The sequence below is a fragment of the Rosa chinensis genome, chromosome 4, assembly GCF_002994745.2.
Source record: "Rosa chinensis cultivar Old Blush chromosome 4, RchiOBHm-V2, whole genome shotgun sequence".
NCBI classification, from domain to species: domain Eukaryota; kingdom Viridiplantae; phylum Streptophyta; class Magnoliopsida; order Rosales; family Rosaceae; genus Rosa; species Rosa chinensis.
This window is the reverse complement of record NC_037091.1, coordinates 39,278,526-39,306,153: the sequence shown is the minus strand read 5'-3', so window position 1 is coordinate 39,306,153 and position 27,628 is coordinate 39,278,526. Positions and strand designations below refer to the sequence as shown.

At 39.4% G+C, this 27,628-nt stretch overlaps 2 protein-coding genes across 3 annotated transcripts; both read right to left on the bottom strand.

Moving 5' to 3' along the window:
* Positions 1–204: 204 nt before the first annotated feature.
* On the bottom strand, positions 205–8,524 carry LOC112196270 (protein DETOXIFICATION 8). Of its 2 annotated transcripts, none has more exons than XM_040517882.1 (7): positions 8,238–8,524; positions 5,112–5,656; positions 4,919–5,005; positions 4,776–4,832; positions 4,397–4,635; positions 4,113–4,312; positions 205–437 (listed from the first exon to the last, which is right to left on the bottom strand). In XM_040517882.1, exons 1-7 carry the CDS (start codon positions 8,472–8,474, stop codon positions 372–374), a joined length of 1,431 nt encoding a protein of 476 aa, XP_040373816.1. In that variant the 5' UTR covers positions 8,475–8,524; the 3' UTR covers positions 205–371. The 2 variants fall into 2 exon arrangements, with proteins under 2 accessions (XP_040373816.1, XP_024192351.1); XM_024336583.2 differs by having other exon boundaries at positions 206–437; positions 4,113–4,318; positions 8,238–8,523.
* A 15,435-nt stretch (positions 8,525–23,959) lies between these two features.
* LOC112196525 (small ubiquitin-related modifier 1) lies at positions 23,960–26,688 on the bottom strand. The gene is made up of 3 exons (XM_024336892.2): positions 26,255–26,688; positions 24,548–24,700; positions 23,960–24,433 (listed from the first exon to the last, which is right to left on the bottom strand). Exons 1-3 carry the CDS (start codon positions 26,381–26,383, stop codon positions 24,365–24,367), a joined length of 351 nt encoding a protein of 116 aa, XP_024192660.1. The 5' UTR covers positions 26,384–26,688; the 3' UTR covers positions 23,960–24,364.
* Between the last annotated feature and the right edge of the window lie 940 nt (positions 26,689–27,628).

Sequence of the window (27,628 nt, the reverse complement as noted above, 5' to 3'; positions counted from 1 at the left end):
TGAACCGCTATACTTCTCTCTCTCTCTCTCTCTCTCTCTCTCTCTCTCTCTCTCTCTCTCTCTCTCTCTCTCTCTCTCTCTCTCGTACGCTAACTAGAGCCTTCGGTTCTAACGTTAACACTTGTTTATGTTGTAATATGGTTGATTAATAGTGCAGTAAAAAATTAATAAGAAATAAAGTGCAATCCAATGTGCAAAGTTTAAACCATGTTTCGAACCTAAGACCAACCATAACACATAACAAACTCTACCACTAGAGAAAATTGTGTGATGCTCATATAAGGAAACTCTAAACATTTTATATTCTTACTTTTGTACAAAAATTAAAAAATATGCAAAAATCACAATGGGATACGGGACCCTCTATGTCCCTACATGGCTCCGCCCCCAGTTGATGATGATCTCTCTGCTAATATCCTATCTCTTGCCAACTTTGCCTGAAATGTACATATGTAAGTTATCAATATATATGTTCTCTACTAATAAAGATTTAAATATAGATGTTTACTAAAATGATAGTCATTCAATCTCCGAAACAATGAATTTACTCTTTTTCTTTAGAGTAGAAATGATTTTTGTTTAGTTACTTTTGGCTTGTGTGGCTTGTTGAGTAGTTTACTATAGTAAAACATTAGAACTATTCTCATATGTAAGATACATACAATTATATTTTGTTCAACATTTCAGTTTGCATCTGATCAATTTCACAACAAATAAATTTTGATGTAGTACTATGTTTTATTTCTCTATGGGGTCCAAAAGCTAAACTTTGGATATTTTACTTTGGATGAGGGTCGATTGGTGTGTTCTACATATTTCTCTGAACATTTTTCTAGGGTTTAGGGATCCTATTAGGTTAATGGATGTAGGCAACGAAGCTGGTTCCTCTTTTGTCTTTCTTGGTCGTTCAACCAACTTGCGGACGTTTAAATATCTCATGATATTGGTTGACACACAAACACGCTGGTCATGTGTGGTGCCATTGTCCACTTGTAATGCTGGTTATGATACACTCCTAGCAAATATCATATAACAATGGGCTCACTCCCCTGATCATCCTATTCAGTCAATTGGAATTAACAATGCTAGAGAGTTTACATCGAAGACTTTCGATGGTTATTGCATTGGGACTGATGTTGGACATCATATTCCCATGAACACACTCAATGGTCTCGCGGAAATGACTATGATGGTAACACGGACATTGGTAATGTGCACCAATCTCCTTATATCAGCTTAGGGTGATGCAATATCGCATGCAGCTATGCTAATTCGTCTATGACCCACTGCCACTCAATCTACCTCTGCGTTACAGCTAGTGACTGGGTACAAGTATAGTAAATACGCATCTTTGAGTGTGTCATTTATGTGCCAATTGCGCCGCCACAGTGTTCTATGATAGGTCCTTACAGACGAATGAGAAACTACGTTGGATTTGAGACTCCAACAATCGTCCGCCACTTAATGCCCTTGCAAGACGACCTCCTCATTCCTAGATTTGCGGGTTGTCACTTTGATGAGACAGTCTTCCCATCGTTAGGGGGAGATAAGAACATTGATGTTCAGTAGGAACGACATGAATTGTTGTGGCCTGCCCCTACTATGTCTCATCTCGATCCCCAATAAAGTGACGAGATCATACATATATATCTGCTTCAAACATGCCTGCCAGGAAGGACGTCCTTACGAGAGGACGTAGCGCCACCCTACATGGAGGTAGGCATGGCGCCAATGCCAAAGAAAGTGGCACTCTGGCGTTATAGGCCTTGGCCCTAGCTAGGATGTGTGGGAGGCCAGTGGGTTCGAAGGATACCTTGGCACAACCCAATCCTTTAATCATCGACACTCAAAATCTGTATCATGAGAATCTTCTGGATTATGGTTATCGTTGGGGGACGCCTCAATGTCAGAACCTATTCCTAAGAATATAGAGCTCTATGAAAATTACACTAGTGTACATGAGACGTGGGGTAGAAACTCCATCATAATTGGTGATGTAGTTGTGCATTTCGTTGCGCATGAGTTTGTTTGAATCCGATGACATCGAACCACACTCCGTGATGAATGAATGCCAACGTAGAGAAATTTGGCCTAAATGGAAAGATGCGATCCAGGTTAAGTTGGATTCTCTAATGAATAGGAAGGTTTTTGAGCCAGTGATGCCAACACCTCCTAACATAAAACATATTGACTAATGGGTCTTCGTTAGAAAGCGTGTTGAGAAAAAGAGATAGTAATCTCGCCTTATGGAGCAAGGCTTCTCACAAAATGCCCTGAAATCGACTACGATGAGACATATACTCTTGTAATGGATGTCATTACACTTCACTACCTTGTCAGTTTGATAGTTTCCGAATAACTGAACATGCAGCTTACAAATGTGGTCACTACATATCTCTATAGGGATCTAGATACGGAATATACACGAAGGTTCATGGTGAACTTCATTTACCTAAGTCAAGTGGCTCTAGACCACGGAGCGCATTTGCAATAAGATTGAAATGCTTACTAAAGTGACTGCTTGATTGGGAAGGGATATACCCGCACGTTTCCATAACAAGTTTCAAATTCTATCGCGGTTCATGTTGGACATGATCTTCATTGGAAGCCCTTAAAGAGTTAAGGGAAACTGCTAAACACTTGAAATCCGAGTTTAAGATGAAGGATTTTGGAAGAACACGATTATGTCTCAGTTTGGAACTTGAGCATTGTGTTGATAGATGCTTTAGCATTTTGACAGGTCAAACCTTCAAGCACCCCCATGATCGTTCGTAGTCTTGATCCTGAAAATGATCATCTCGTCCAAAGGATGATGACGAAGATGTGCTAGAGGCAGAAGTGCCTTATTTAAGTACAATAGGCGCATTATTGTACTTAGCTCAATGCACAAGACCGGACATCTCATTTGTAGTGGACTTGTTAGCTAAGGTATAGCTTTGTGCCAACGCGACGCCATTAGATTGGTGTAAAAGATATCTTTCGGTACTTGAGATGTACGAATGATATGGGCTTGTTCTATCCCTACAGAGAGACGATGGATTCGAACCCATCACATACTAGGAACGCCGACACTGGCCTGCGTCCTCTATCCCCATCTCAAAACGACATAAGTGTTTTGGAAAGTTTTGCTGATGTTGGGTATCTCTCTAACCCACATAAAGGTCATTCCCAAACTGGTTAAGTGTTCACCATGGGTAAAGACCATGATATCTTGGAGGTATACAGAATAGACCCTAGTCGCTATATCTTCGAACAATGCAAAGATTATTGCTCTTCACGAAGTGGTTCGTGAATGTATATGGATTGGATCCACAATTACGCATGTTCGAACAATTGTGGTTTGAAGTCTACCACATATGAGCCTACAAGCATTTAGGATAATGTTGCTTGTTTTGAACAAATGAAGCAAGGCTACATCAAAAGCGACAACACCAAGCATAATCAGCAACAACAAACTCTCCTCAAGATTAAAGTGAACTAGATTCAATTTGAGGATAGTGCGGCAGACTTGCTCACAAAGTCATTGTCTAAATTCAACTTTCAAGAAACATGTTGGTAGCATCGTTTGCGGAACTTATCCGAACTCCCATGACCGTTGTCATCAGGGGGTCTACATGTATGGTCTCGAAATGTGAAGGGTGTGTTGTGCTCTTTTTCCCCTTCAACCGAGATTATTTTTGTCTCATTGAGTTTTTGTTACTCAGCAAGGTTTTTAATGAAACAACGAGAGGAGCACCACGTTTAGGCGACACAAGGGGAGTGTTCAAGTAAATCTAGAATATGTGTTTGGCTCAAACTCTAGATTACTTGACCTAGTGGTAATATGGTTAGAATTAGGGATAATATCGGAGAATCTTGGAGATATCTAATCAATTGTAATATTACATTTCCTTGTAAAACTCTTATGTCTTGTAATCCTCTATATAAAGAGACCCCTATTATCAATGAAATGACGACTCAATTCTCTCATAATTTCAGTTTTCCTTACACATAAGCATCTTTGTTAGTTTTTGCTGATTGTTTTTTTCATGGAATATGTAAGTTTATTTAAAATGAACTTGTTATCAAAAATTAAATTAAATTTTTGTTGAAAAAAAAAAGGAGTTATGAACCTGTTTAGTCCAATTTGTGAAACAGGTGATGCAACCCAGAAGAGTTGATTGCACAACAGAGCCGACCACTATTCCAATCCAAAGGCCTTTCCCCCTTAAGTACACAGGAAACCCGAGTACCATAGCCACAGGAAGTCCAACCAAATAAAATGCCCCAAGATTGACATACGCCCCCAAATGCTGCCATCCACTTCCTCTAGCTACCCCTTCACAGATATGTATTCTTATGGTGAGATAATATGTGCAAAATTAGAAAGCATTCTCTTACGTTTATAGGCATGTACCTGAGAGTACTGCTTGTAAACTGTCCATAAAAACTGAGAGGCAAATCAGAGGTGTCATAACTGCAACATAGTCCGCTACCTGCGTCTCACTGCTGAAAGCACTCCCCAAAACATAGCGACAGCAAAAGAGGGTTGTGCTTACAATAATCGCCTCAGTGACTGAGAGAAACACTGCAGCCTGAACAGCTACTCGAGCTGCTTGTGGATTACCAGCTCCTAATTCATTTGATACCCGAGTACTGTAAGATAATTGATGTTTTAGTTTTAATTGATTTGAGTATATTTTGCAGACACCAAACTTGGTGGCCTAATAATAAGGCATTACTAACATAATACCAAACTGCACAAAAAATAAATAAATAACTTGTTTAGAACAAACCTTGCAGCAGATCCGAATCCATGTGATAAAGTGAAGTGCAAAGTAGAGATTGTAAGGCTGTACAATCACAAAGAACAAAGGAGAGTTTCAGTATATCAATATCTAACAAATTTATTTCTTCTGGTACTGAAATTGAATTATACCATATGGAAAGAACTGAAGTCTCTAGTTTAGGATTTGGTAGAAGGCCGGACAGAAAAATAAGCAGCTCGCACGACCACCATTTTAGACTACAATTTTATCAACAACAAAAATTAAGATGTGTATATATATATATAGTTGGATGAGTGGGAAAAGATTTGTAAATGTAAAACAGAAAAAATGAGGAAAATTCACCAAACCATTACAGCAGACGGGATAGCCAAGCAAAAGAACTCTCCAACATGAAGGATAGAATCTTTTGAAATTCTAATACGGGTTTTCTCAAAGACTGAGGAATACATTGCATAGGAACCCAGCATTACCACATATAACCAAGTGGATAAACTGAAGGCTATTGCTGAACCTCTACTTCCAAATTCCAGCTTATACACAAGAGCCCATGAGGCAGATATATGGAAGAGAAGAATGGCAAAAGAGGATAGGAGCATTGGGAAAATAAGACTCTGAGACTGGAAGTAGCGAGTTAACGGTTTAAGAATTGATGCACCAAATAGTGCAGGGATAAGCCACATTGAATATTTGCGTGCCTGAAGGGATATCAATGGATCCTGGCCTACTAAAGGTAACAATTTATCCATGAATATCCATAGAAGACATACTGGAGGACAAACCAAGAGAAGTGATATCATAGCAGTACAAGTATAAGTTCCAAGTCTTTGGTATTGCTCTGCTCCAAATGCTTGCCCACATAAGGTTTCCAATCCACCTGCCAATCCTGACTGCTCTCCACAAATGAATACAAATTCAGAAACTCGCTCATTAAAACTTATATAACTACCAATGAAGGTGTCAATCTTAGTTAAAACAAATTAAAAGGAAATGCAACTATTCGCACCCGGTTTTCTTACTCAACGGATTCATCAGATCCCATTGTAGTAATTTAACTTGTTTACCAAAAGTTCAAAACAGTATACACATGAAATGGAGAACTTATAACGATAAAAAAATTAAAAAAATAAAAATAAAAAATAAAAAAGGTGCAGATATAGTGGTTAAGTTCCTAGCATCCCAACCCATTTATTAAATTAATTTATTGCTATTGATGACATTTTATGTGTGTGTGTGTGTATTAGAGATATAACATATATGACCAAGTTGACTAGTGCAGATATAGTGGTTAAGTTCCTACTTCCTAGCATCCCAACCCATTTATTAAATTAATTTATTGCTATTGATGACATTTTATGTGTGTGTGTGTATTAGAGATATAACATATATGACCAAGTTGACAAGTGCAGCCAAAAATTGACCCTTGATTCAAGGCAATGAGTCGAACGGATTGAGCTCCCCTAGATTAACTGTGTAAATTTCATAAAATCATGACCCTACAACTAATTTATGGTCAGATAGTTGCCACATCATCTAATGTTAAGTTTCTCTCTCAAATCAACGTTGGAGTTCCTGCTATCTACATGTTTAACAATACCTAAAACCCTTTCACTCAAATACCAGGAGATCTCGTTATTGATCCAATATTCCGACACCTCTTTGCACACAAACGTGGACAAATAGAAAAGCCAGATATTGGCCAAAAGAATAAAAGCGATGCAATACTGAAACGTAAACAAGACCAATTGGTTTTGAGATTGAAATCTGAAGTGCCTTCTTCTCCTCAATGACTAGGTACCTAACAAACTGCAAACCAAGATTATAGGAATTTTCACAAAAGAAAGTTTCATATCTCCAAAATAGTCTAGTATCTGGGATTCTAGGATTCAGAAACCACATAGGCATGCCCAGAGCCTTGTATGTCATTTGATGGCATTGATATTCTATTCTTCTCTTCTAGAGGAAGTTCAAAGAACTCCGCCACAGTATCTTTCATGCCCTGCATCACTTCTCTTGCCACTCCATGGTTTACCCAGGGGCGGAACCACGTTGAAGGCTTTATGGGCTCAAGCCTAGACAACTTTTTGGGCTAAAAACCCTTAAGTGTGTGTGTGTGTGTGTGTGTGTGTGAGTGTGTGTGTGTGTGTGTGTATATATCTCAGCCCATACCAGCCCAAAGAAAAAAAAATTATAGGTTTGATTCATTCCCATCCGGGCGTCATCGACTCATCGCGTGTATTCCCAGAAGGCCAGAATCTCAGCTGATTCGGGTCATCGACTCATCCCAGCTCCCAGCCCAGTAGCCCACAGCAGCTGACAGCCTCACGCGATCACGCCCTCAATCCCTTACTGCCTCACTGTCTCTAGTGTTTCGAACTTTCGATGGAGCCATGGAGGATTGGAGGTTATCCTTAAATCGATTGAAACAACTCAAACAAGGTATGAAGCTCTAAACCTATCGATCTCCCCTGTTTTGAATTTGTGAAGCTCTAAATCCCAGAAATCCCAGATCTTTCTGAGTTGGGCTTTGCCGATTCTGTTTCTTACCACTGAGGAAGAGAGGGACTGAGGGAGATAGAGAAAGAGAGACTGAGAGACTGAGAGAGAGAGAGAGAGAACCCGGTGGTTTCTGGTTAGCTGAGGCGGTGAGGCCTGAGGAAGTGAGGATCTTGATTGAGTTGATTCTTGATCTATTGAATGTTGATTACTTGATCATGGTCTGAATGTCTGATGGTCGGTCACGGTCAGTCCACTCAGTCGCCCAGTCGGTGGATAGCAGGATAGACCGATAGAGTCATAGAGGGGATTAGAGGCTATCTGATGAATTGATGATTCATGAATGATGATTGTATTTGTATATTTGTATTTTTACTTTTTTAGTTCGAATTACTGACTAATGTGGGAATTTGCCCTTCTAATTAGCTTAGACAGGAATTTGATCTTGGTTCCGCCACTGGGTTTACCATCTGCAAAATGTTGTTTAACTCGAAGTCAAGGATGCAGCTAAAAAAGCAGAGAATTGGTTAGAGGAGACGAAAGACAAGTTTTTGTTTTCATATTTTTTTCTTTTATCAATTAAAGGACATGCTCTTCTGTAGTTCAAAGATCTAGTTTATATCTTAATGTTCTTGAAGGATTTCAGATCTTATACATCGTTGTTGAATCGAAAACTGTATTATTATTTTTTCCCTCCAATCGGGCAGTTTTGACGTTGACTTGAGAAGAAAAAACTCAAAACATGAAACAAGCTGATGTGGCAAGGATCTGACCATTGGAATATTTCAATGACTAAGATTTTATGAAATTCATAACTTCACAGATATTGAGGAGGCAGAGGAGCTCGATCCGAGTCGAACATATTCGCCAGAATATAAACAAAAAAGAAATGTGCAGTTAATGCAAGAAAAGAAATGTGTACGTAGTTAACGGAAGAAAAGAAACTAGCTTCTGGTAATGCAACGCAGGACTTACAAGAAGGCTGAAACCAGTGACATTGGTGAGAGAAATGGCAATTGCAACACTGGAGAGGGAGAGCTGATCAAGATGTCCGACCATAATCATCGATACTAGTTGCAGAAGATACTGCAGTGCCGTCACTGCCACCATTGGTGCAGCTATTATACCCTCCTTCTTCAACTCTCTCGCAAATGTAATCGTCCATTTCTTCTTTTCATCAACCATCTGTCCCATTTCTAGTTTCTGCTGCATTCTGTGAACTCCCCCTCTAGCTAGCCGGCTAAGTAATCTTACCAATATGAGTTTATATACGAAGAATGGTTATTATACTACTACTCTTCTTCTTTATTTCTTTTATTTGTCTTACTTATTCCTATTCTTATTCCTATTCCCTTCCACTACGTTTTCCTATTCTTATTCCCTATTGCCTTCCCTATTCCCTATTCTTCGTCTTCTTCTTCTATTTCTTTCACTTATTCTTATTGCCTTCCACTCACTCATATTTTTTTTTTACTTATTCCTTCTCCTCATCCTCCTCCTCCTGTCTTCTTCTTCTTTATTTCTTTTACTTATTCCTATTGCCTTCCACTCACTCATATTATTTCTTCTTCTTCTTCTACTAGGGATCCCGAAGGGCCATGTGTGTGTATGTTTATATATATATATATATATATATATATATATATATATATATATGTAAACAGTCCTTCTTGGCTAAGGACATCCTTACCTAAGTTTTGGTATGGATTTCCAGTTTTTGGCCACTTTTCAATCATATATTCACATCTTAACCGTTCAATTTTTAGGTCCTAATATATAGATGATCTCTGCAAAATTTCAGCCAAATTGATGATCGTTAAGGCATTCAAAACTTCAAATTACAACAATGTACATGACCGGTTCCGGTTAGACAGATTTAATTCGTTCACGTAAATTGCAGTTTTGGATACCTTAACGATCATCAATTTGGCTAAAATTTTGCAGAGTTGATCTATACATTAGGACCTAAAAACTGAACTGTTAAGATGTGAATATGTGATCGAAAAGTGGCCAAAAACTGAAAATCCGTTCCATAAACTTAGTTAAGGATATCCTTACCTGAGAAATTTTGTGTATATATATAGATGGGTTAAATACTATTTACTCCCTGAACTTTCAGGGAAAAAACAGTTCAGTCTCTGCCTTTTCAATTTCACACGTTTACTCCCTCATCTCTCAATTTTGATCCAATAGGTCCATTCCGTCAAAAAGCTCTATTAAAATGTCTATTATACCCTCAGTTCATCTTTTTTCTTTTTCTTAATTTATTTTTTTTATCTTTTTTTTTTCCTTTTCTGTTTATCTCTTCTTCTTCCACCTCTCTTCTCCTTCCACCTCTCTTCTCCTTCAACATCCAAATTTCTAAAGCGACCAAATCAATCTGAAACACAAAACCTCTCTTCATCTGCTCAATCAAAAAAAGGAAAAAAAAAACAAAAAAAAGAGAAAAAAATCTTTTCAAAAAAAAATTAATTAATTAATTAAAAATTTTGAGGGTAGAATAGACATTTTTGGTCGGAGAATAACAAATTGGACCTATTGGTCCAAAATTGAGAGACGAGGGAGTAAACATGTGAAATTAAAAAGGCAGGGAATGAACTGTTTTTTCCCTGAAAATTAAGGGAGTAAACAGTATTTAACCATATATATATTTATATATATATATATATTCTTCTTCGTCTATTTCTTTTACTTATTCTTATTGCCTTCCACTCACTCATATTTCTTCTTCTTCGTCTTCTCCTCATTCCCCTCCTCCTACCTTCTTCTTCTTCTTCGTCTTCTTCATTACTTTTACTTATTCCTATTGCCTTCCACTCACTCATATTTCTTCTTCTTGTTTATTTCTTTCCCTACTTATTTCTATTGCCTTCCACTCATAGCCTCATACCATACGATAGGTTTAATTACTTTTTCCTATTTTTAACAATTCAATAGATTGGCTTCATGAGTGAAGACAGTGATATGAATGCAAACATGAATGAGCATCTATATAAGGTGTAAGATGCATGCATAGAAACTTAGCTAGTTAAGAGCATCTTTAGTAGACTCTCTATTTTAGCTCCTTATCTATTTTAGAGAGCATGTTTAGCTTTATATATATTTTAGCAGTTGCACCAAACTCCTAAGTGACTCTCTATTATCAGTCTTAGTTATCTCGCTCATACATATAGAGAGCGAAATAAGGCTCTCTAGAATTTATAACATTCATTTTGAGTTACTTTATGTAATTTATAAATACATTTAAACAATTTAATCTTTATTTAAAAAATAATATAACTACAAAACTAGCTAAAATAGAAAGCACTGATGCAGACATATTTCTAAAGTGGCTAGCTAGCCAAAATGACTTTTTAGCTATTTTGGCTAAAATTTGACTAAAAAAATAGCTAACATTGCTAAAGATGCTCTAACATCACAACAACTATATTTAATCAAATTCAATCTTTTTCATGTAAGAAAAAGTTTGCAATACATAGTAGAGTCAAAAGTCAGCTACTTCTAACTGAAAATCAGGTTATGACACCTAACAAACCTTCTTAAACAATTACAGACAAAAAATAGAGTTAAAAATCTCCGTGTTTTAGGGAAACGAGAATTGAGAGGAATTTGCTGTGTATTCTCATTGATAATAGGTGCCTCTTTATATAGAGGATTACAATGCATAGAATCTCAACTATACAAGGAAAGTAATCGTACATTGATTAGGAATCTAGATCCTTCTAATTGAACCCTATTACCACTAGGTCAAGTAACCTAGAGTTTGGGCTAAACACAAATAGAGATATCCTTAAACACTCCCCTTGTGTTGTCCAAACGTGGTGCTTCTCTTGTTGCCTCATTAAAAATCTTGCCGAGTAACAAAAACCCAGTGGGACAAAAATAACCTCGGTCGAAGGGGAAAAAGAGCACAACACACCCTTCACGATTCGAGGTGAACATGTAGACATCTCCCCCTAATGTCTGCGCCTCCCCCTGATGACTACGATCATGGGAGTTCAGATAATTTCCGCAAGCCAATTCTTGCCACATGTTTCTCGAATGTGGATTTGGGCAATAACTTAGTAAACAAGTCTGCCTTATTGTCCTCAGATTGAATCTAGTTCACTTTGATCTCGAGGAGAGTCTATTGTTGCTAATTATGCTTGGTGTTATCGCTTTTGATGTAGCCTTGCCTCATTTGTTCAAAACAAGCAGCATTATCCTACATGCTCGTAGGCTCATCTGTGGTAGACTTCAAACCACAATTGCTTCGAACATGCGTAATTATGGATCCAATCCATATACATTCACGAACCACTTTGTGAAGAGCAATAATCTCTGCATTGTTCGAAGATATAGCGACTAGGGTCTGTTCTGTAGACCTCCAAGATACCATGATCTTTTCCCATGGTGAACAGTTTACTATTTTGGGAATGACCTTTGTATGGGTCAGAGAGATACCCAATATCAGCAAAACCTTCCAAAACACTTATATCGTTTTGGGATGGGGATAGAGAACACAGGCCAGCGTTGGCGGCGTTCCTGGTGTGTGATGGGTCTGAATCCACCATCTCTTTGTAGGGATAGAGTAAGCCCATATCAATCGTACATCTCAAGTACTGAAGGATATCTTTTACACCAATCTAACGGCGTCGCGTTGGCGCAGAGCTATATCTAGCTAACAAGTTCACAACATATGAGATGTCCGGTCTTGTGCATTGGGATAAGTACAATAATGCGCCTATTGTACTAAGTAAAGCACTTCTGCCTCTAGTACATCTTCGTCATCATCCATTCGATGAAGAGGATCCTTTTCAGGATCAAGACTATGGACGATCATTGTGGTGCTTGAAGGCTTGACCTTGTCAAAATGCCTAAGCATCTATCGACACGATGCTCAAGTTCTAAACCGAGACATAATGGTGTTCTCCCAAAATCCTTCATCTTAAAATCGGATTTCAAGTGTTCAGCGGTTTCCCTTAACTCTTTAAGGGCTTCTAATGAAGATCATGTCCAACATGAACCGCAATAGTATCCGAAACTTGTTATGGAAATGCGCGGACATATCCCTTCCTAATCAAGTAGTCATCTTAGTGAGCGTTTCAACCTTATTGTAAACACGCTCTGAGGTCTAGAGCCACATGACTTGGGTAAATGAAGTTCACCATGAACCTTCATGTATATTCCGTATCTAGATCCCCTAAGATACGTAGTGACCACATTTGTAAGCTGCATGTTCAGTTATTCGAAAACTACCAAACTGACAGGGTAGTGGAGTGCAATGACATCCATTACGAGAGAATATGTCTCATCGTAGTCGATTCCAGGGCGTTTTTTGTGAGAAGCCTTGCGCCATAAGGTGAGATTGCCATCTCTTTTTCTCGTCACGCTTTCTAACGAAGACCCATTAGTTAATAGGTTTTGTGTCAGGAGGTGTTGGAATTACTGGCTCAGAAAACCTTCTCTTCGTTAGAGAATCCATCTTAACCTGGATCGCATCTTTCCATTTAGGCCAAATCTCTCTACGTTGGCATTCATTCATCAACGGAGCGTGGTTCGATGTCATCAGACTCAACAAACTCGTGCGCAACGAAATGCGCAACTACAATCATCATGGAGTTTCTATCCAACATCTCATGTACACTAGTGTAAGTTTCATAGAGTTCTATATTCTCAGGAATAGGTTCTGAAGTTGAGGCGTCCCCCAACGATAACCATAACCCAGAAGATACTCATGAGACGGATTTTGAGTCTTGATGATCAAAGGATTGGAATGTGCCAAAGGATCCTTCGAACCCACGAGCCTCCCACGCATCCTAGCTGGGGCCATGGCCTGTAACACTAAAGTGCCACTCTTTTTGTCGTTGGCGTCATGCCTACCTCCGTGTAGGGTGGCGCTACGTCCTCTCGTAGGGACGTCCTTCTTTGCAGGCATGTTTGCAGCATATTTGTGTGATCTCGTCACTTTAATAGGGATCGAGATGAGACATAGTGGGGGCAGGCCATGACAATTCCTGTCATTCCTGCTGAACATCCGTGTTCTTATCTCCCCATAACGACGGGAAGACTGTCGCACCAAAGTGACAACCCGCAAAGCTAGCGGTAATGAGATCGTCGTGCAAGGGCATTAAGTGGCGAACGATTGTTGGAGTCTCAAATCCAACGTAGTTGCCCATTTGTCTGTAAGGACCCATCATAGAGCGCTGTGACGGCGCAATGGGCACATAAATTGCTCACTCAAATATGCATAAGTACGATACCTATACCCAGTCACTAGCTATAACGCAGAGGTACATTGAGTGGCGGTGGGTCGTAGACGAAGTAGCATAGCTACATGCGATATTGCATCACCCCAAGCGGATATAAGGAGATTGGTGCGCATTACCAATGTTCGGACTACCATCGTAGTCATTTCCGCAAGACCATTTGGGTGTACATGGGAATGTGATGTCCAACATCAGTCCCATTGCAATATCCATCGAAAATCTTTTAATGTAAATTCTCTAGCATAGTCAAATCCAATTGACTGAATAAGATGATCTGGAGAGTGAGCTCATTGTCATATGATATGTGCTAGGAGTGTAGCATAAACAGCATTTACAAGTGGACAATGGCACAACACGTGACCAGCGTGTTTGCGTGTCAACCATCATCAGGAGATATTTAAGCGTCCGCAAGTTGGTTGAATCAATCCACAGAATCCCCATGGATTCTATGTAAGAACATAATGAGCATTGTCATATCCTTTGCATAGGACGGTCTCAGTCCTAATTTCCCTAAGGAACGGGCTTTGTGAAACGAGCGAGAGGCTTTAGAAGCAACCAATGGGAATTTTGGTTGGGCCTGAGCGTCTTCAACGCTATTCGAAGCAAGTTGGTGATTACAGCATCACCTAGGGCGCCATCATAATGATGGACGTCATCCATGGCGTCATGGATAGGGACTGTGCCAGCCCTAGGCTGGTGGTGGACGGAGGCAGTGCCCTAGGCAGCAACGTTGGTCACACTTAGTCCAGGAATCAACTTTTGATTCATGCTTGATTTCGCTCGAGAGAAAAGATGTCCATGTGAAGTCTTTGGTAGACGGATCATCATATCATGACTAGGATGATCTATCCTGTCGTGACAAAGCCAATATGTGTCTAAATCCAAGAGATCTTCTCTCATAACTTTTATTGGATTAATAGCTCGAATAGTGACATAGAGTCCACTAGAAAGACACATAAACTTCTCTAAGAAGCGTCTTTGTTCGCAATCATTAAAGGTATTGCAAAGGAACTCATTTCCGTTCTCTACATGCATTTTCGCATGGAATTCGTTGGCTATTCATAGGGTACGATTTGCCCTAAGAGAGTAGAGAGTTTCTGTGACAGCTGTAATCAAGGTGTCATTTGGCAAGTGGAACTTGGGCTATTCCATGTCCTTGAATTAATACTGATGGCCCAGCCATCGTAGTCACAAAGTCATATGCTCAGAATCAAAATGGAGTCAAAATGAAAAGAACTCGAAATTTTATTCATAAGCCAACAGAATACATCATTGTTTCTTTGATCAAAGAAAATCTAATCCAATAAACTAGTTAATGCAAAACAATGGTAGTCGTCTAACTCCTTTCGGTATTTTTAGTGTAAATATGACCAGGTGAGTAGAGAGATGTCGGTGAAGCAAAGCTCGCTTAAGTACCACTTATCTCAAAACCATCCTAGACATCACACTTACATTGAGTACGCCTACTTTGAAGAAAGACTAACATCATTGGCATCTACTACAAAAGTAATATGGCAATTGCCTACATCTCTTGGAAAATAAAAAGACTTAATCAAAATCGCCAGTTTCTGGCTCTTGATCCTTGTAGTCTTCCACCCTTAGATCAAGATCGCCATCTTGATCTTCTTGTTCCATGTAATTTGCTTCCCTTACTTCACGGTACGTCTTGTATGCGTTTGCAACATTCTGGGGTGCTGTACATGCTTTGACCCAATGTTCAGTTGATCCACATCAAAAACAAACATCATTATGGTCAGGCTCCCTTGATCGAGGGGCCATTGGGGCGCGATTTGGACGACCTATGCTCTTGGTGGCGTTACCACCATGGTCGGAGGCTCCGCCTCTCTCTCTCTTCACACGTTGACCTCCACGGTTCCGTGCACGCCTCTCTTGGCGATTTCCTTCCTCTTTAGGGCGAACATATGGACCAGAATGTCCAGAATTGTCCCTACTCTTAGGGTTTCGCTCCTTGCGTCCTCCATTGGGGGCGCGACTATAGTTAGACTGGGGAATAGGCTTAGTTCCCACGGGTCTAGCATTATAGTTCTTCACAAGAATATTGTCGTGCTTTTCAGCTACGTTCATGGGGCCAATGAGCTCATGAAACCTTGTGATACGTCTTACATTAACATCAATCTGATAATTCTTTGAAATCATCAGTGCAGAGATGGGGAAGGTAGAGAGAGTCTTCTCGATCAACATCGTATCAGTTATGGCTTGGCCACAAAACTCCATCAGAGACTTGATACGAAGAGCTTCCGAGTTATAATCAAGCACAGACTTGAAATCACAAAAGCGGAGGCTATGACGTCATCGCACTTCTAAATCAGGAAGCAGGGAGTCACGAACGTTGCCAAATCGCTGCTCAAGTTCTACCCATAGCTTTCTTGGCTCTTCCTCATTGAGGTATTCATTTTGGAGCACGTCATTCATATGCGTTGTCATGAGAATTATGGCCTTAGCTTTATTTTCTTCAAAAGCACGAGCTTGCTCTATAGAAAGCACGTTCTGACTAGGCTCTTGGATGGTTTCCAGAAGTCCATCAGCCTTAAGATGTTGGCGCACATCTCGGACCCATCTATGGTATCCTGCTCCAGTTGTCTCTAGTGGAACAAAGTTCAACTTGTTCAGGTAACTCAACCTGAAAAACAACACAAGATTAGGGTTAGTTTCGGAGCATAAAAGACTACCACGAAAACAATAATAATTTCTGAGCGTATTCGCTTCCAAGAAATTAGAAATTTTCTGAGCATAGTCGCTTCCAAGAAAATCCGGTTTCAAGAGGGGTTTTGGATTAGATCGAAACAACGATGTATGTGGTCAATCGTTTTCTTCTCAACAAACTCTAAGTTTGGAGGACTCTACAAGCTCCAAGCTTGGAGTGAGTACGAACCCCCACAGTTCGGCTTTTGGTCTCCCCTATGAAGAAGAAAGGGGGATAAAAGAAAGGAGGTTGCAAGTCCCCGAAAAAGAAGAGAAATTGAATTTAAAAACTCTAAAAACGGGAACGTTTAATAAAAAATACCTCGAAATAGGTCGCCGGAAAATTTGACCTGAAAAATTGGTCGGAAAAAAATCGCCAGAAAAGTGGCAGGAAATCGGCAGGAAAAGTCGCCTGAAATCGGCAGGAAAAGTCGCTGAAAAGTTGTTGACCGGAGTTGACTGCTGACCGTTGACCTACTGACGTGGCAGTGGGTCCCTGTTTGCTGACGTGGCAGTGGGTCCCTGTTTGCTTACGTGGCAGTGGGTCAGGGTGCTGACGTGGCAGTGGGTCAGGGTGCTGACGTGGCGATGGGGTCTGCGTCAGTGGGCTTGGGCTTCTGGGCTTCTTTTGCTCTCTACCTTTTTTTTTCTCTCTTCTTCTTTTCTGCCGGTTCAAAATGCAGCAGCTCAGGTGGCCAGTTCACCCCTTTTTAGGCAGGTTTTTGTACTTTTTCTTCCGGTTCCTGAAACTTCAGATCAATGGGCTTCTGCTACCAAAATTTGGTGGAAATTGGAGGTCCGGAAGATGGTGAACTGGTGAAATATTTGCTGCGAGTTGTATGGAGCTTCCGGTGGCCGGTTCGGTAAGTTTCCGGCCTGTTCTTGGGGTGGGGCCGCCGGTTCTGGACTCCTGGGATCGAGTTCTTTAATGTGTGAGGTGGAGGCAGAAAAGGGATCAAGGTTTTGTATTCGGATTCAAGGTTTTTAGCTTCTTGAATCAGGGTTTGGCTATTTGTTTCAGGGTTAGGGCTTTGTGCTGATAACGTGTTTTAGGGAAACGAGAATTGAGAGGAATTTGCTGTGTATTCTCATTGATAATAGGGGCCTCTTTATATAGAGGATTACAATGCATAGAATCTCAATTATACAAGGAAAGTAATCGTACATTGATTAGGAATCTAGATCCTTCTAATTGAACCCTATTACCACTAGGTCAAGTAACCTAGAGTTTGGGCTAAACACAAATAGAGATATCCTTAAACACGGAACTTTTTTTTTTTTTTTGAAAAGGGAACCCAATCAAGTTTGGAGGCTCATCCCCACGCCTATGTTATTATTTATTATAGATTGATGCATCGGGGGGGGGGGGGGGGGGGGACGTAATACATGTACCCCGAGTGTTCATATAAACTTTACGGAAATCTTTATAGAGGACATCCTGTGAGTAATCAGGAGCCTCCCATAAATATAGGTCAGTAACATGACCTGTATTTAATCTCCGGAACACCTTTAGTCAACAACAATCGTCACTAACAACTTAGATTTCCATGGAGTTAGACTCATCAATCGATTTTGGTCTCTAATAGAACCTTTTTAAGGTAAATGCATCAATAATTATCGTGTATTTACAAAAATTTGATTTAACATATTATAAAATGAATTAACTTTTAGACATACATACAAATAATATTACAACATTCCACTCGCATAAGCACGCAATTCAAGTCATAAATTGTAATAATATATTTAATCATTTCTAATTATTATTTTATTCGAATAAATACTAACATCATTGAACAAGCCACAGGCTTGTAGGCCAAATATAAAAACTAAAAATTAATTATCTTTTAAAGCTACATTTGTAAAGGTTATCAAAGATGGAGCTTGAGGAAGTCCTTCGCACGGCAAGAAACAACGACATGTATCTGAAAGGTCCACGAATTTTGTCGCACTCATGAAATCTGTTTGGAATACAACTGCAATTCTTGGCCATTGCTACACGAGTTCCATATTTCTTGTAGAACTCCTTAAGGCAATCAGTCATAGTCTTACCACATGCATTGACCCGTTTGAAATAATTCTTCTTTACAATATTTTAGATCCCCTATGGTTCAAAAAGAAAAAACTAAAATATTTTACTGCGTTAATTGCATATTACAATATTTAAAATTGTTCCAAATCGAATATATGATACTTACATTACTGTTCAAAAGCATTATTAACATTTTTTTTTAAGAGCACTATTAACATTTAAGAAATGTTTTAGGTAATTATTGATAATAGTTTATATGATTTAGAATAAATTGAAAATATATATATATATATATAAAGGCAATTCTACAATTGCTTTCAAATTCTTAGGGCTATCAATGGGACGTATCGGGTTGGGTTCGTGTCAGGTCAAGGTATTTATCGTGTCGCAATATATAAACCTAAACTCAACCCATTTAATAATCGTGTCAAAAATTTAAACTCAAACCCAACCTATTTATTAAATTGGTTACCCGTTTCCAATCCGCTTAACTCATTTAATAAATAGATCGTGTTTTGTTAGAAAAAATGGCATATTTAAACGTTAACAGTGGGACCCATTTAATTAAAAAAATACATAAATTGATTAAATTTACTAAAAACTCCACAAGACAAAAAATATAAATAATTATATATAATTCATAAATAATTAAAAAGCAAAATATTTCAAATTGTCTAATCCTATGATCAAATACTCCGAACTTCACCAATGCTTGGTGGTTCAAGTGGTAAGGAGCTTGTTCCCCTTAAGCAAGGTCTCAAGTTCGAGCCTTGTGAATGGAGTAGCCAGTATTGGGAGAGCTTCCCCCCTAAATGGGGTTCGACCCGGCTCGAGAGGGATTAATCCTTACCAACGGGTGGGGGATACCTTGGTTTAACCAAAAAAAAAATACTCCGAACGTCCAAAATTTCAAGAAGAAACATAGCACAATCAGGTTATACGGGTTTACTTTGTGTTGGCGGGTTGACCCGTGGCTGACCTATTTATTAAATGGGTCATGGAGGGTTGACCCACCATCGACCCGCTTTTTAATCGTGCGGGTTCAACCCGCTTTATTTCGTGTGGGTTTCGAGTCGTGTTATCGGATCATATCAGAATTGACAACCCTACAATTTCTTTTCTCATTTATCTTTTTTGCATAGAAGAAATATCTTTATTGATGGCAGTTAGCATTATTTATTACAATCAAAGCTTAAGGTGTCCAAAATGAAATCTGGAGGTACATTAGACCAAATAGCACTACAATTGTCATCAAAAGCTAAATTGGCTAGCCTGTGAGCCACTGCATTGCATGTTCGTGGTGCAAATATGATTTGCACATCTGGTCGAGCCCTTGAAGCCATCTATATGTCATCCATTATAGAAGCACAACCGAGTAAATCATACCTTGAATTAGCAATGTCCATGATGGCCTGAAGACAGTCAGTTTCTATCACAATGCCTTGGTTTGGAAAGGACTGCAAGAACTGCATCCCATGATTTATTGCCATTAGTTCCACTTGCTTAGCTGCAGCTACATTGCAAATTAGAAGAGCAAAAGCTGCTTTGAAATTTCCTTGTGCATCACGTAACACACCACTAATTCCACCCTTTGTTTGATATGGAAGAAAACTCTCATCTACATTTAGTTTCCAATTACCATTCTCAGCCGGCTTCCACCGTTTCCTTGCTTTGGTTGTTTCCTACGTAGACTGCCAAGCAGTTCGAAACTCTTCCAACTAGGATAGAGCCCCAAAAACAATGTCCGTTTGTGATTGTTATATTCCATTCCACAACTTGTTGTTTCTGTTTTTCCAAATGGCCCAAAGAATCATCAGCAGCTTTTCAAAAGTGTCTTGCTGCATATTCAAGGCATGGTCCAAGCACCATTTTTTGAAATTTGTGTGAGGAAGGAGAGGACTTTGTAAATGAAAAGGGGAGGCTGAAAGGATAGCTTGTGCCAGAGGACACTTGCAGAATACATGAGTACTGTCTTCAAATCCTGTTGGGCATAACAAGCAGTTCGTTTCACCCTGAAAGCCTTTCCTAGTCAACGCTGCCTTAGTAGGGAGGAGATCATTGCACGCCCTCCACAAGCATATTTAAACTTTACCTGGAACCTTTGTGTGCCAAATACGTTTCCAAAGTGGTTTATAGGGGTCTCCCTGAGAAGTAGATGCGAGTACATAACCAAGTACTTTTTCCCTTGCTATCGAATACGCAGATTTGACAGAATAGAAGCCTCTTTTTTCAGGCTTCCAAAACATTCGATCACTAACCTATCTTCTAGCCAAGGGAATACATAAAATCTTCTCGGCAAGCGTATTAAGGAAGAGTTTCCTAACAATAGCTTCCTTCCATCTTCTAGTAGTACCATCAATTAGGGCAGAGACACTATCCAAAGTGCAATATGATGGTTTGTGGATGAGATAATGTGGACAATGTGGAATCCATATGTCTTTCCACATATTGATACTACAACCATCTCCTACATGCCAAGCAACTCTTGCTTGCAATATGGGTCTACCCTGCAATAAACTCCTCCACGAGAAAGATGGGTTGTCACCTAATTATGCTTCCCAAAATGAAGTATAAGGGTGATAGCGAGCCTTAAAGATTTTTGCTATTAGAGAGTCCGGATTGGTGACAAGTCTCCAACCCTGTTTAGCAAGCATCGCTCAATTGTAGGCATAAATATTTTTAAATCTCATACCTCCTTCATTCTTGGTGAGACACATCCTCTCACAGCTTCTCCAATGGATCTTCTTCTTTTCCTCTGTGTCACCCCAAAAGAAAGATGCACATAATTGGTGTATATCATCACACAATCCCTTAGGCAATAAGTAGCAATTCATTGCATATAGTGGCATAGTTTGTGCCACTGCTTTGATTAGTATTTCTTTGCTAGCTGAGCTTAGAATCTTTGACTTCTAGTTGATTAACTTCTTGGAGAGTTTCTCTTTGATATAGGCAAAATAGCAGTTTTGGATTTCCCTACTCTGAGAGGGAGACCCAGATATCTATCATGCTCCTTGACACATTTAACTTCCAATATACTGGCCAAAGTATGCTGCTTGGACTGGTCAACACTTTTACTGAATGCTACACTACTCTTTTGGAAGTTTACTTTCTGCCCCGATGCCTTTTCATATATATCAAGGAGATTTCAAAATTGGGTACACTCTTCCACATTGGCAGTACCAAACAAAAAGCTGTCATCTGCAAAGAACAAGTGATGCAACTTTGGTGCTTAGGGGGGCATTTGGAGACCAGCAATCCTATTCTCAACCACAACCTTGGTGATTAATGCAAAAAGTCCTTCTGCACATAGGATGAACAAGTAAGGAGATAATGTGTCACCTTGTCTAATGCCTCTGGTGGGGGCAATCAATGGTGAGGGCTCACCCTGAATCAAAAGAGAATACTTCACTGAGGTAACACATGTCATTATCATTTGAACCCATTGAGGCAACAAGCCTAGCTCTCTTAACATGCTTCCAGAAAGCTCCATTCAAGTCTGTCGTATGCTTTGCTGATATCCAACTTTAGAGAAAAAAAAAAAAAACCAATTTCCTGATTTCTCAACTGATGCGTGAAATGTGCAGTCTTTGTGGCTACAAGGGTGTTGTCTAAAATTAATCTGCCAGGGACATAGGCACTTTGCAGTGGAGAGATAATTTCCAGTAGCTAGGCAAAACTTAAGCCTGTTTGCCACCACCTTGGAGTTAATTCTGCAAATTACATTACATAAAGCAATAGGCCGAAAATGCATTGCCTCTTGAGGGTCTTTTATTTTTGGAATAAGGCATAAATGTGTCAAGCTTGACTCATTCCACATCTCTCCATTTGCAAGTAAGTTTCTAACAGCATTGCAAACATCAAAACTCACTATATGCCAATCCTTTTGATAAAAAAAAATGGAGTCATACCATCAGGGCCGAGGCTCTTGGAAGGATGCATATGGAAGAGAGCACTCTTTATTTCCTCATCCATATATGGTTTAGTGAGATCCGAGTTCATACTGTCCGTAACCTTCACCGGAGTTGCATTGATCACCTCTTCTAGGGCAGTAAAGTCTGTATGGTCAGAGGAGAACACATTGGAGAAGTACTGCATAAGAAGATGCTGAATTTCATAGGGTTCACTTTGCCACACCCCATTCTCATTAGTTAGGCCTTTAATTGTGTTTCTACTCTTCCTGTTGCTGGCTCTTCTATGGAAAAACGCAGAGTTACGATCCCCATCCTTCAACCATATTGCCCTTGACCTTTGTCTCCAATAACGTTCTTGTTGGGCTAACAACTTGCTATGTTGAACATGTAAAAGTCTCTGCTCTTCATATTGTTCTGGAGAATAAGGTTGACGCATAATGTCATAGAGTTTCTCTAATAAGGGTCCAAACCCAAAAATACAAGAAGAGAGCGAGGAAATAGCAAAAGAAAGATAAAGCTGTGATATATCATAATTTAACATGGTAACCGACTAGTACATATATAGGTGAATAAACCAGGCTAGGAGGAAGAATTGGACACCTGTCCAATTCTTCAGTCATTATCTATAAGGTATCCAAAGCCACAGCTAGCAAGCACTACTTTAGACAGCTCATTCCTAACATCACAAGGCCTCCAAAAGGATAATAATAACCAATTTATAAATATTGGATCAGTACTCCAATATTCTCTTGAACTACTCTTAACTCGACCTTCTGCTTGTCGAATTCAGTTGAATGCCAAGCCATCAATTTCTTACCAGCATGTTTGATTTTTTGCCCAGGTTGCTGCAATGCGTTACCAGTGGTTGGTGTAGCCCACTCAATAATGTTATTGCATTCCTGGTTTCCATGCCAAACTTCCTCAAAACGAAACCTATGTCGCCCTTTTCTTCGTACAATTTTGTCTGCATGTTCTTCAATTAGCAAAGGACAGTGATCTGACTCACTGGGGCTGAGTGTAACAACTCTACTGTATGGATTACCTTGCTCTCCATTGGGTTGACTGAAAGCTTCGATCAAGCCTTTGTCATTTATCTATACAAACGCCCGAGGTAATTAACAATTTCAGGCTAAGCCTTGGCTGTAATACGGAATCACGATCCAGCTTGGTAATCAATATGCAAGTCTAGTCTTCAACGGATTCCTTGTCACAGTAGACTCCGCAGACCCGGCGCCTACAAAAAGAAGTTCTTAGCTTGATCAATCCTTCACCAAAACGCACAAATTGGAACCTCCAGGCTAAAACCCGATGAAGTCCTGTCCAAAGGCCAAGCTCTTGAACGGTTGAACCACAAAGCTGGACTACAAATTTCTACTATCCAACATGCATTCCAATCCCTGCTACCAAAGGATCAACTACAACCGAGCAGAGGTTGAGGAAGTGCCTCACCAAAGGACAATAAGCGGAGGAGCAGCAGCTCACAAACCTGGCGATTAACAATAGCAAACAACCGGATTCAAGAAATAAGCTAACCAAAATACAGCCCTTACCACCTCCCAAGAGTTCCCCACACAAACTTGCATGAATCATACGTATGCCATAAATGAAGCATAACATGCCAAGTCTTGCTTTCTGTTCTGCTCTACTATTTTCCTTTTTCCAGGAATGGTTTGTGACCAATATAAGCTTTTACGTGGAACGTATAAAGAGTGAAGAGCGAAGAGCATAACAGGAATTATACAATACATATACATGAAAGTTAACCAGCAGAAGTATACTAATTAGGCTGGATAAACTAAATAGGCTCATGACCATGCTTGAATTAATCGGATAGCACCAACATATATGATCCATCTAGATCTCTCCTTAGCCAACTAAAATAAGAAACCATTCCTGATACATAATTCATAAAACCTAGGCCTTAACTATTAAGACACAAGGAAATTAGCAGTTCTATTTCTAAATTAATGGCCATATACTCGGGCCTAGATCTCAAATCCGGGAGAGACGATCAGCACCATGTACCAACATTACTACATAAACAAATTCAGGAGATGAGAACTGAATAAGTTGATACACATCAAAAACCCAAAGGGATTTTCAATGAAGATGTCAAATATAAACTATATCACAACATCCACCTAAAGTTTTCCATACTTCAACTAAAACCTTCCACTCTATACTTGTACAAAGGCTTTGAACTTGAGTTTACACCATCCTTGAACCCCCAGAGGCATGGATCATGACATCAATCACATCACCATCTTCCATTTGAAGCTGCAAGCAATCATATAGCAACTAAGCATAGACAATGATCATTTAAAAACAGAAATTTACTTTTCATTGATTTTTAGCTTAAAACTCGGGGAAAGTTAACTTATAAACCTTTACCTCCTGCGGAGTTTGCTCCAGTTTAAGTTCTGTTCCTTCAAACAAGAATGCCAGGGCTTTCATATCCAGGGAACGATGTGTACAGAATTGAACCAGAAGTTTCTGTAGCTTGGTATTTCTTCTAACCCTGAATTTGGTTTCACTTCCATCTTGCTACATTACCAGCAGAAGAAAAACAATGATCAGCACTACATAATTGCATATATAACATAATAAACCTGAAGCAAGACAAGTTAACTAAGCAAACCAATCAACTGAGTCATTTTGTTTGAAATGATAAAAACCAGCAATGTTACACAATACTTTCTTTTTTTTTGTCCAACTTAAATGGTCAATGTTGTATCTTGAAACAATGATGTAGTCTGGATTTTGTTTGCAACCTGAGTTTGGAAAAAAAGTTGGTAGACAATGTAGCATTTGACTTTTTTTATATACGCTGAGAAAAATATGCAGTATTGTGGATCATCACTGCAAGTGGATCTGACATAATAACAATGACTGAATGCATAATCTAACAATACAATGATGGGGACAAAAAAAAACAGTAGTCAATACTTGGCCATCTAGTAAAACATAGCATTTAGGTCTTAAGGAACATGTTTAGGCAAACTCTGAGAACACACTTATCTATAAAATAGCAGTCACCCTCCAAATTCAAGATCCCCTCCAGATAAGGGCTCGAAGAGCGCTTTGAATTCAGTAGGGTAGTTACAATGCAGTCTATGTCCAGTCAAAATTTTGGGAGAGTCTTCTTAGGAGGGGGAGAAAGACTACTTTATATGTATTGGGACAGGTTTAAGTAGTTTTAGAAAACACACAATTTTTCACATTTGGTTAGAGTGAACCAGTCAATTTAGTTAGGTGGTCACTATCTCCCTTTGTCATCTCTTCTTTTGAATCCCCATCTCTCCTTTCTCCCACCAGATCAGCATGATAATATATCTTCATACTCCTCCCTGCGGATACTATTTACCTTTTATAGTTTTTAAGGGAACCTCCTGTGTAAGGGGTTTTGATCATGAGAATCAAAAAAGATAAAAACAGGGGACATAAAACCCTTAACCCGTGAATAAAAACAAAAATCATCATCTACAGAGCATACTGGATGATTTCAAGGAGCTGATCTAGCCAAAGCCTATCTTACAAGAGAGAGCATGTGAGACCAATAGGAGTGCAAAACCACTGGCTTCCCGACTCACAAACAGCACTAACCCGGAGGTGGACAGTGTTCTCTGTAATGGCAGTGGTAATCGAACTACAATCATTTTCAAAACCTACCCTTCAAAAAAAGATACTGCCAAGCTTACTGAACCCCGGAATGCAATGCAAGGCCTTAATTTGTTCAACCCACTTACCCACGCCAACCCTTACTCAAACATGATTTCCCCCAAAGTCCAAGTACCCCAAATCATACCCTAAATTCTCAATCAATTCTGCCTTTACCTTTTTATATCAAAAAGGTTTCATGGGAGAGGGATTTGAACTTGGAACTCAGATATAACCATAAACCGCTAGAACTACAAATCCTGCAACAACCAATCTACTTAGATATGGACATATCTACAAGACACATGTACAAGTGATGTATGATATTTCCCTGATCACATACAAAACCAATAACTTGAGAAACAATATTTAACACCATAAACACTGAACAGGCATACAGAGATGAGAGAGAGCTAGAGTGAAGATAAATGGATAATCAACCTCATAATAAATCTGGAGATTGACAAACTCAGTATTATTATTAATGTTGGGCTTCTTTTCTTGACCTGCCTGAGAAGTAACCCCTGATTCTGGTTCAGAAGAACTTCCTTGAGGCGCATTTCCAGCCATTTTCAGTTCAGGGTTTGGGTTTTCTTCTCTCTAGGGTTTATCGATCAGATTATTCAGACTGACTCTCTTTACCGAAAATCACGAGAACTTTAAAAAGAGTCGCAGAGACCTACAATCGCCTAGCAGTTAATGGACAACAACGTTTAGGTTCTAAAGGCCCGAAGAACGAGAAGCCCACGTGAAATGGTTACTGTTGGTTGATACGATAATATTACCCACGAGAAAATAAAAACCATGTAATGAATGGTGATAACTGGAGTAAATGGGTCGTGGAATGGAATAAAACGCGCAACTGGAGCATCGGAATTCTGCTACTTTCTCTTGGGAAGATGCACGGTTGGGGCTTGAGGGGACTTGGAGTAGACTGGACCAGACCGAGAAGAAAAATGGCGAGCCGAATAAGTACTCTTGGGGGGAAGTACATAGAAAAGCAGATTTCTATGCCCCACCTCATCTCTTCCTATGTTTTTTTTTAAAAATTTTTTTTTTATGGTGAGATTTATTCCTATATATCTATTATATCTATCTCTAAAAAACAAAGAAGGTAGTTCTACTCAGAATCCAAATTGAGAGAGAGAGAGAGGGAGAAGATGTTGTCCCTCAATGGATATGTTCAAGTCGAAGCCTTATGTAGATTGTCTAGATTATCATCCCCATTGAGTCCACGCACCTCACCGTCTCCTATCTCGGCAACCTCCAATTCAAAAACGTAATTATCATCTTTTAGTGTCTCCGATTCTTAATATTCAATTATCTTTGTTTGTTTCTATCCTCATTGGGTTGCAATTAGATTTGATTTCTGGATGTTTTTCTGTTCCGCGATTTGGGGTTTCGTCGATTCGACCCTGGGCTCTGTCTTTGCCTGAGATTCGGTTTCCGTTTAACTCTCTGGGGATGACTTGGATGGTGTAGTAAAAAGAAGCTTGGGATTGGAAAGAGGGGTGTAAGGCGAAGCGAGGGTTTGACAGAAAATATTGGAAAATTTGATCTTGAGAGAGTAGACGATGAAATTTGGTTTGGATTATTTGGATTTCCATGCCTGAAGCCTCTTTGATCGATAAAAAGAATGATTAATTTCAGTTTACCCCCCCTGAGGTTTGGGGGTGCCATCATTTCACCCTCTCTACTTTCAATTTTAAACTTTTACCCCCCAAACTTTCCAATTTCAATCAGGCGTGTCCAATTTCTACTATTCCATCCAAATTAGATGTTAAGTTTGACCCTTGAGGGCTAAAATGGTCATTT

Bases quoted from the DNA above. Each gene is read 5' to 3' on its own strand.
- LOC112196525 (XM_024336892.2), bottom strand. From the start codon at position 26,383: ATGGCTGGAAATGCGCCTCAAGGAAGTTCTTCTGAACCAGAATCAGGG. The intron at 24,701-26,254 runs GTTGATTATCCA...CTGGTAATGTAG, and splicing joins ATCTCCAGATTTATTATGAG to CAAGATGGAAGTGAAACCAA. The intron at 24,434-24,547 runs GTAAAGGTTTAT...GATTGCTTGCAG, and splicing joins TGGAGCAAACTCCGCAGGAG to CTTCAAATGGAAGATGGTGA.
- LOC112196270 (XM_024336583.2), bottom strand. From the start codon at position 8,474: ATGCAGCAGAAACTAGAAATGGGACAGATGGTTGATGAAAAGAAGAAA. The intron at 4,319-4,396 runs GTACATGCCTAT...ATATCTGTGAAG, and splicing joins TTTACAAGCAGTACTCTCAG to GGGTAGCTAGAGGAAGTGGA. The intron at 438-4,112 runs GTTCATAACTCC...TGTACATTTCAG, and splicing joins TCACAAATTGGACTAAACAG to GCAAAGTTGGCAAGAGATAG.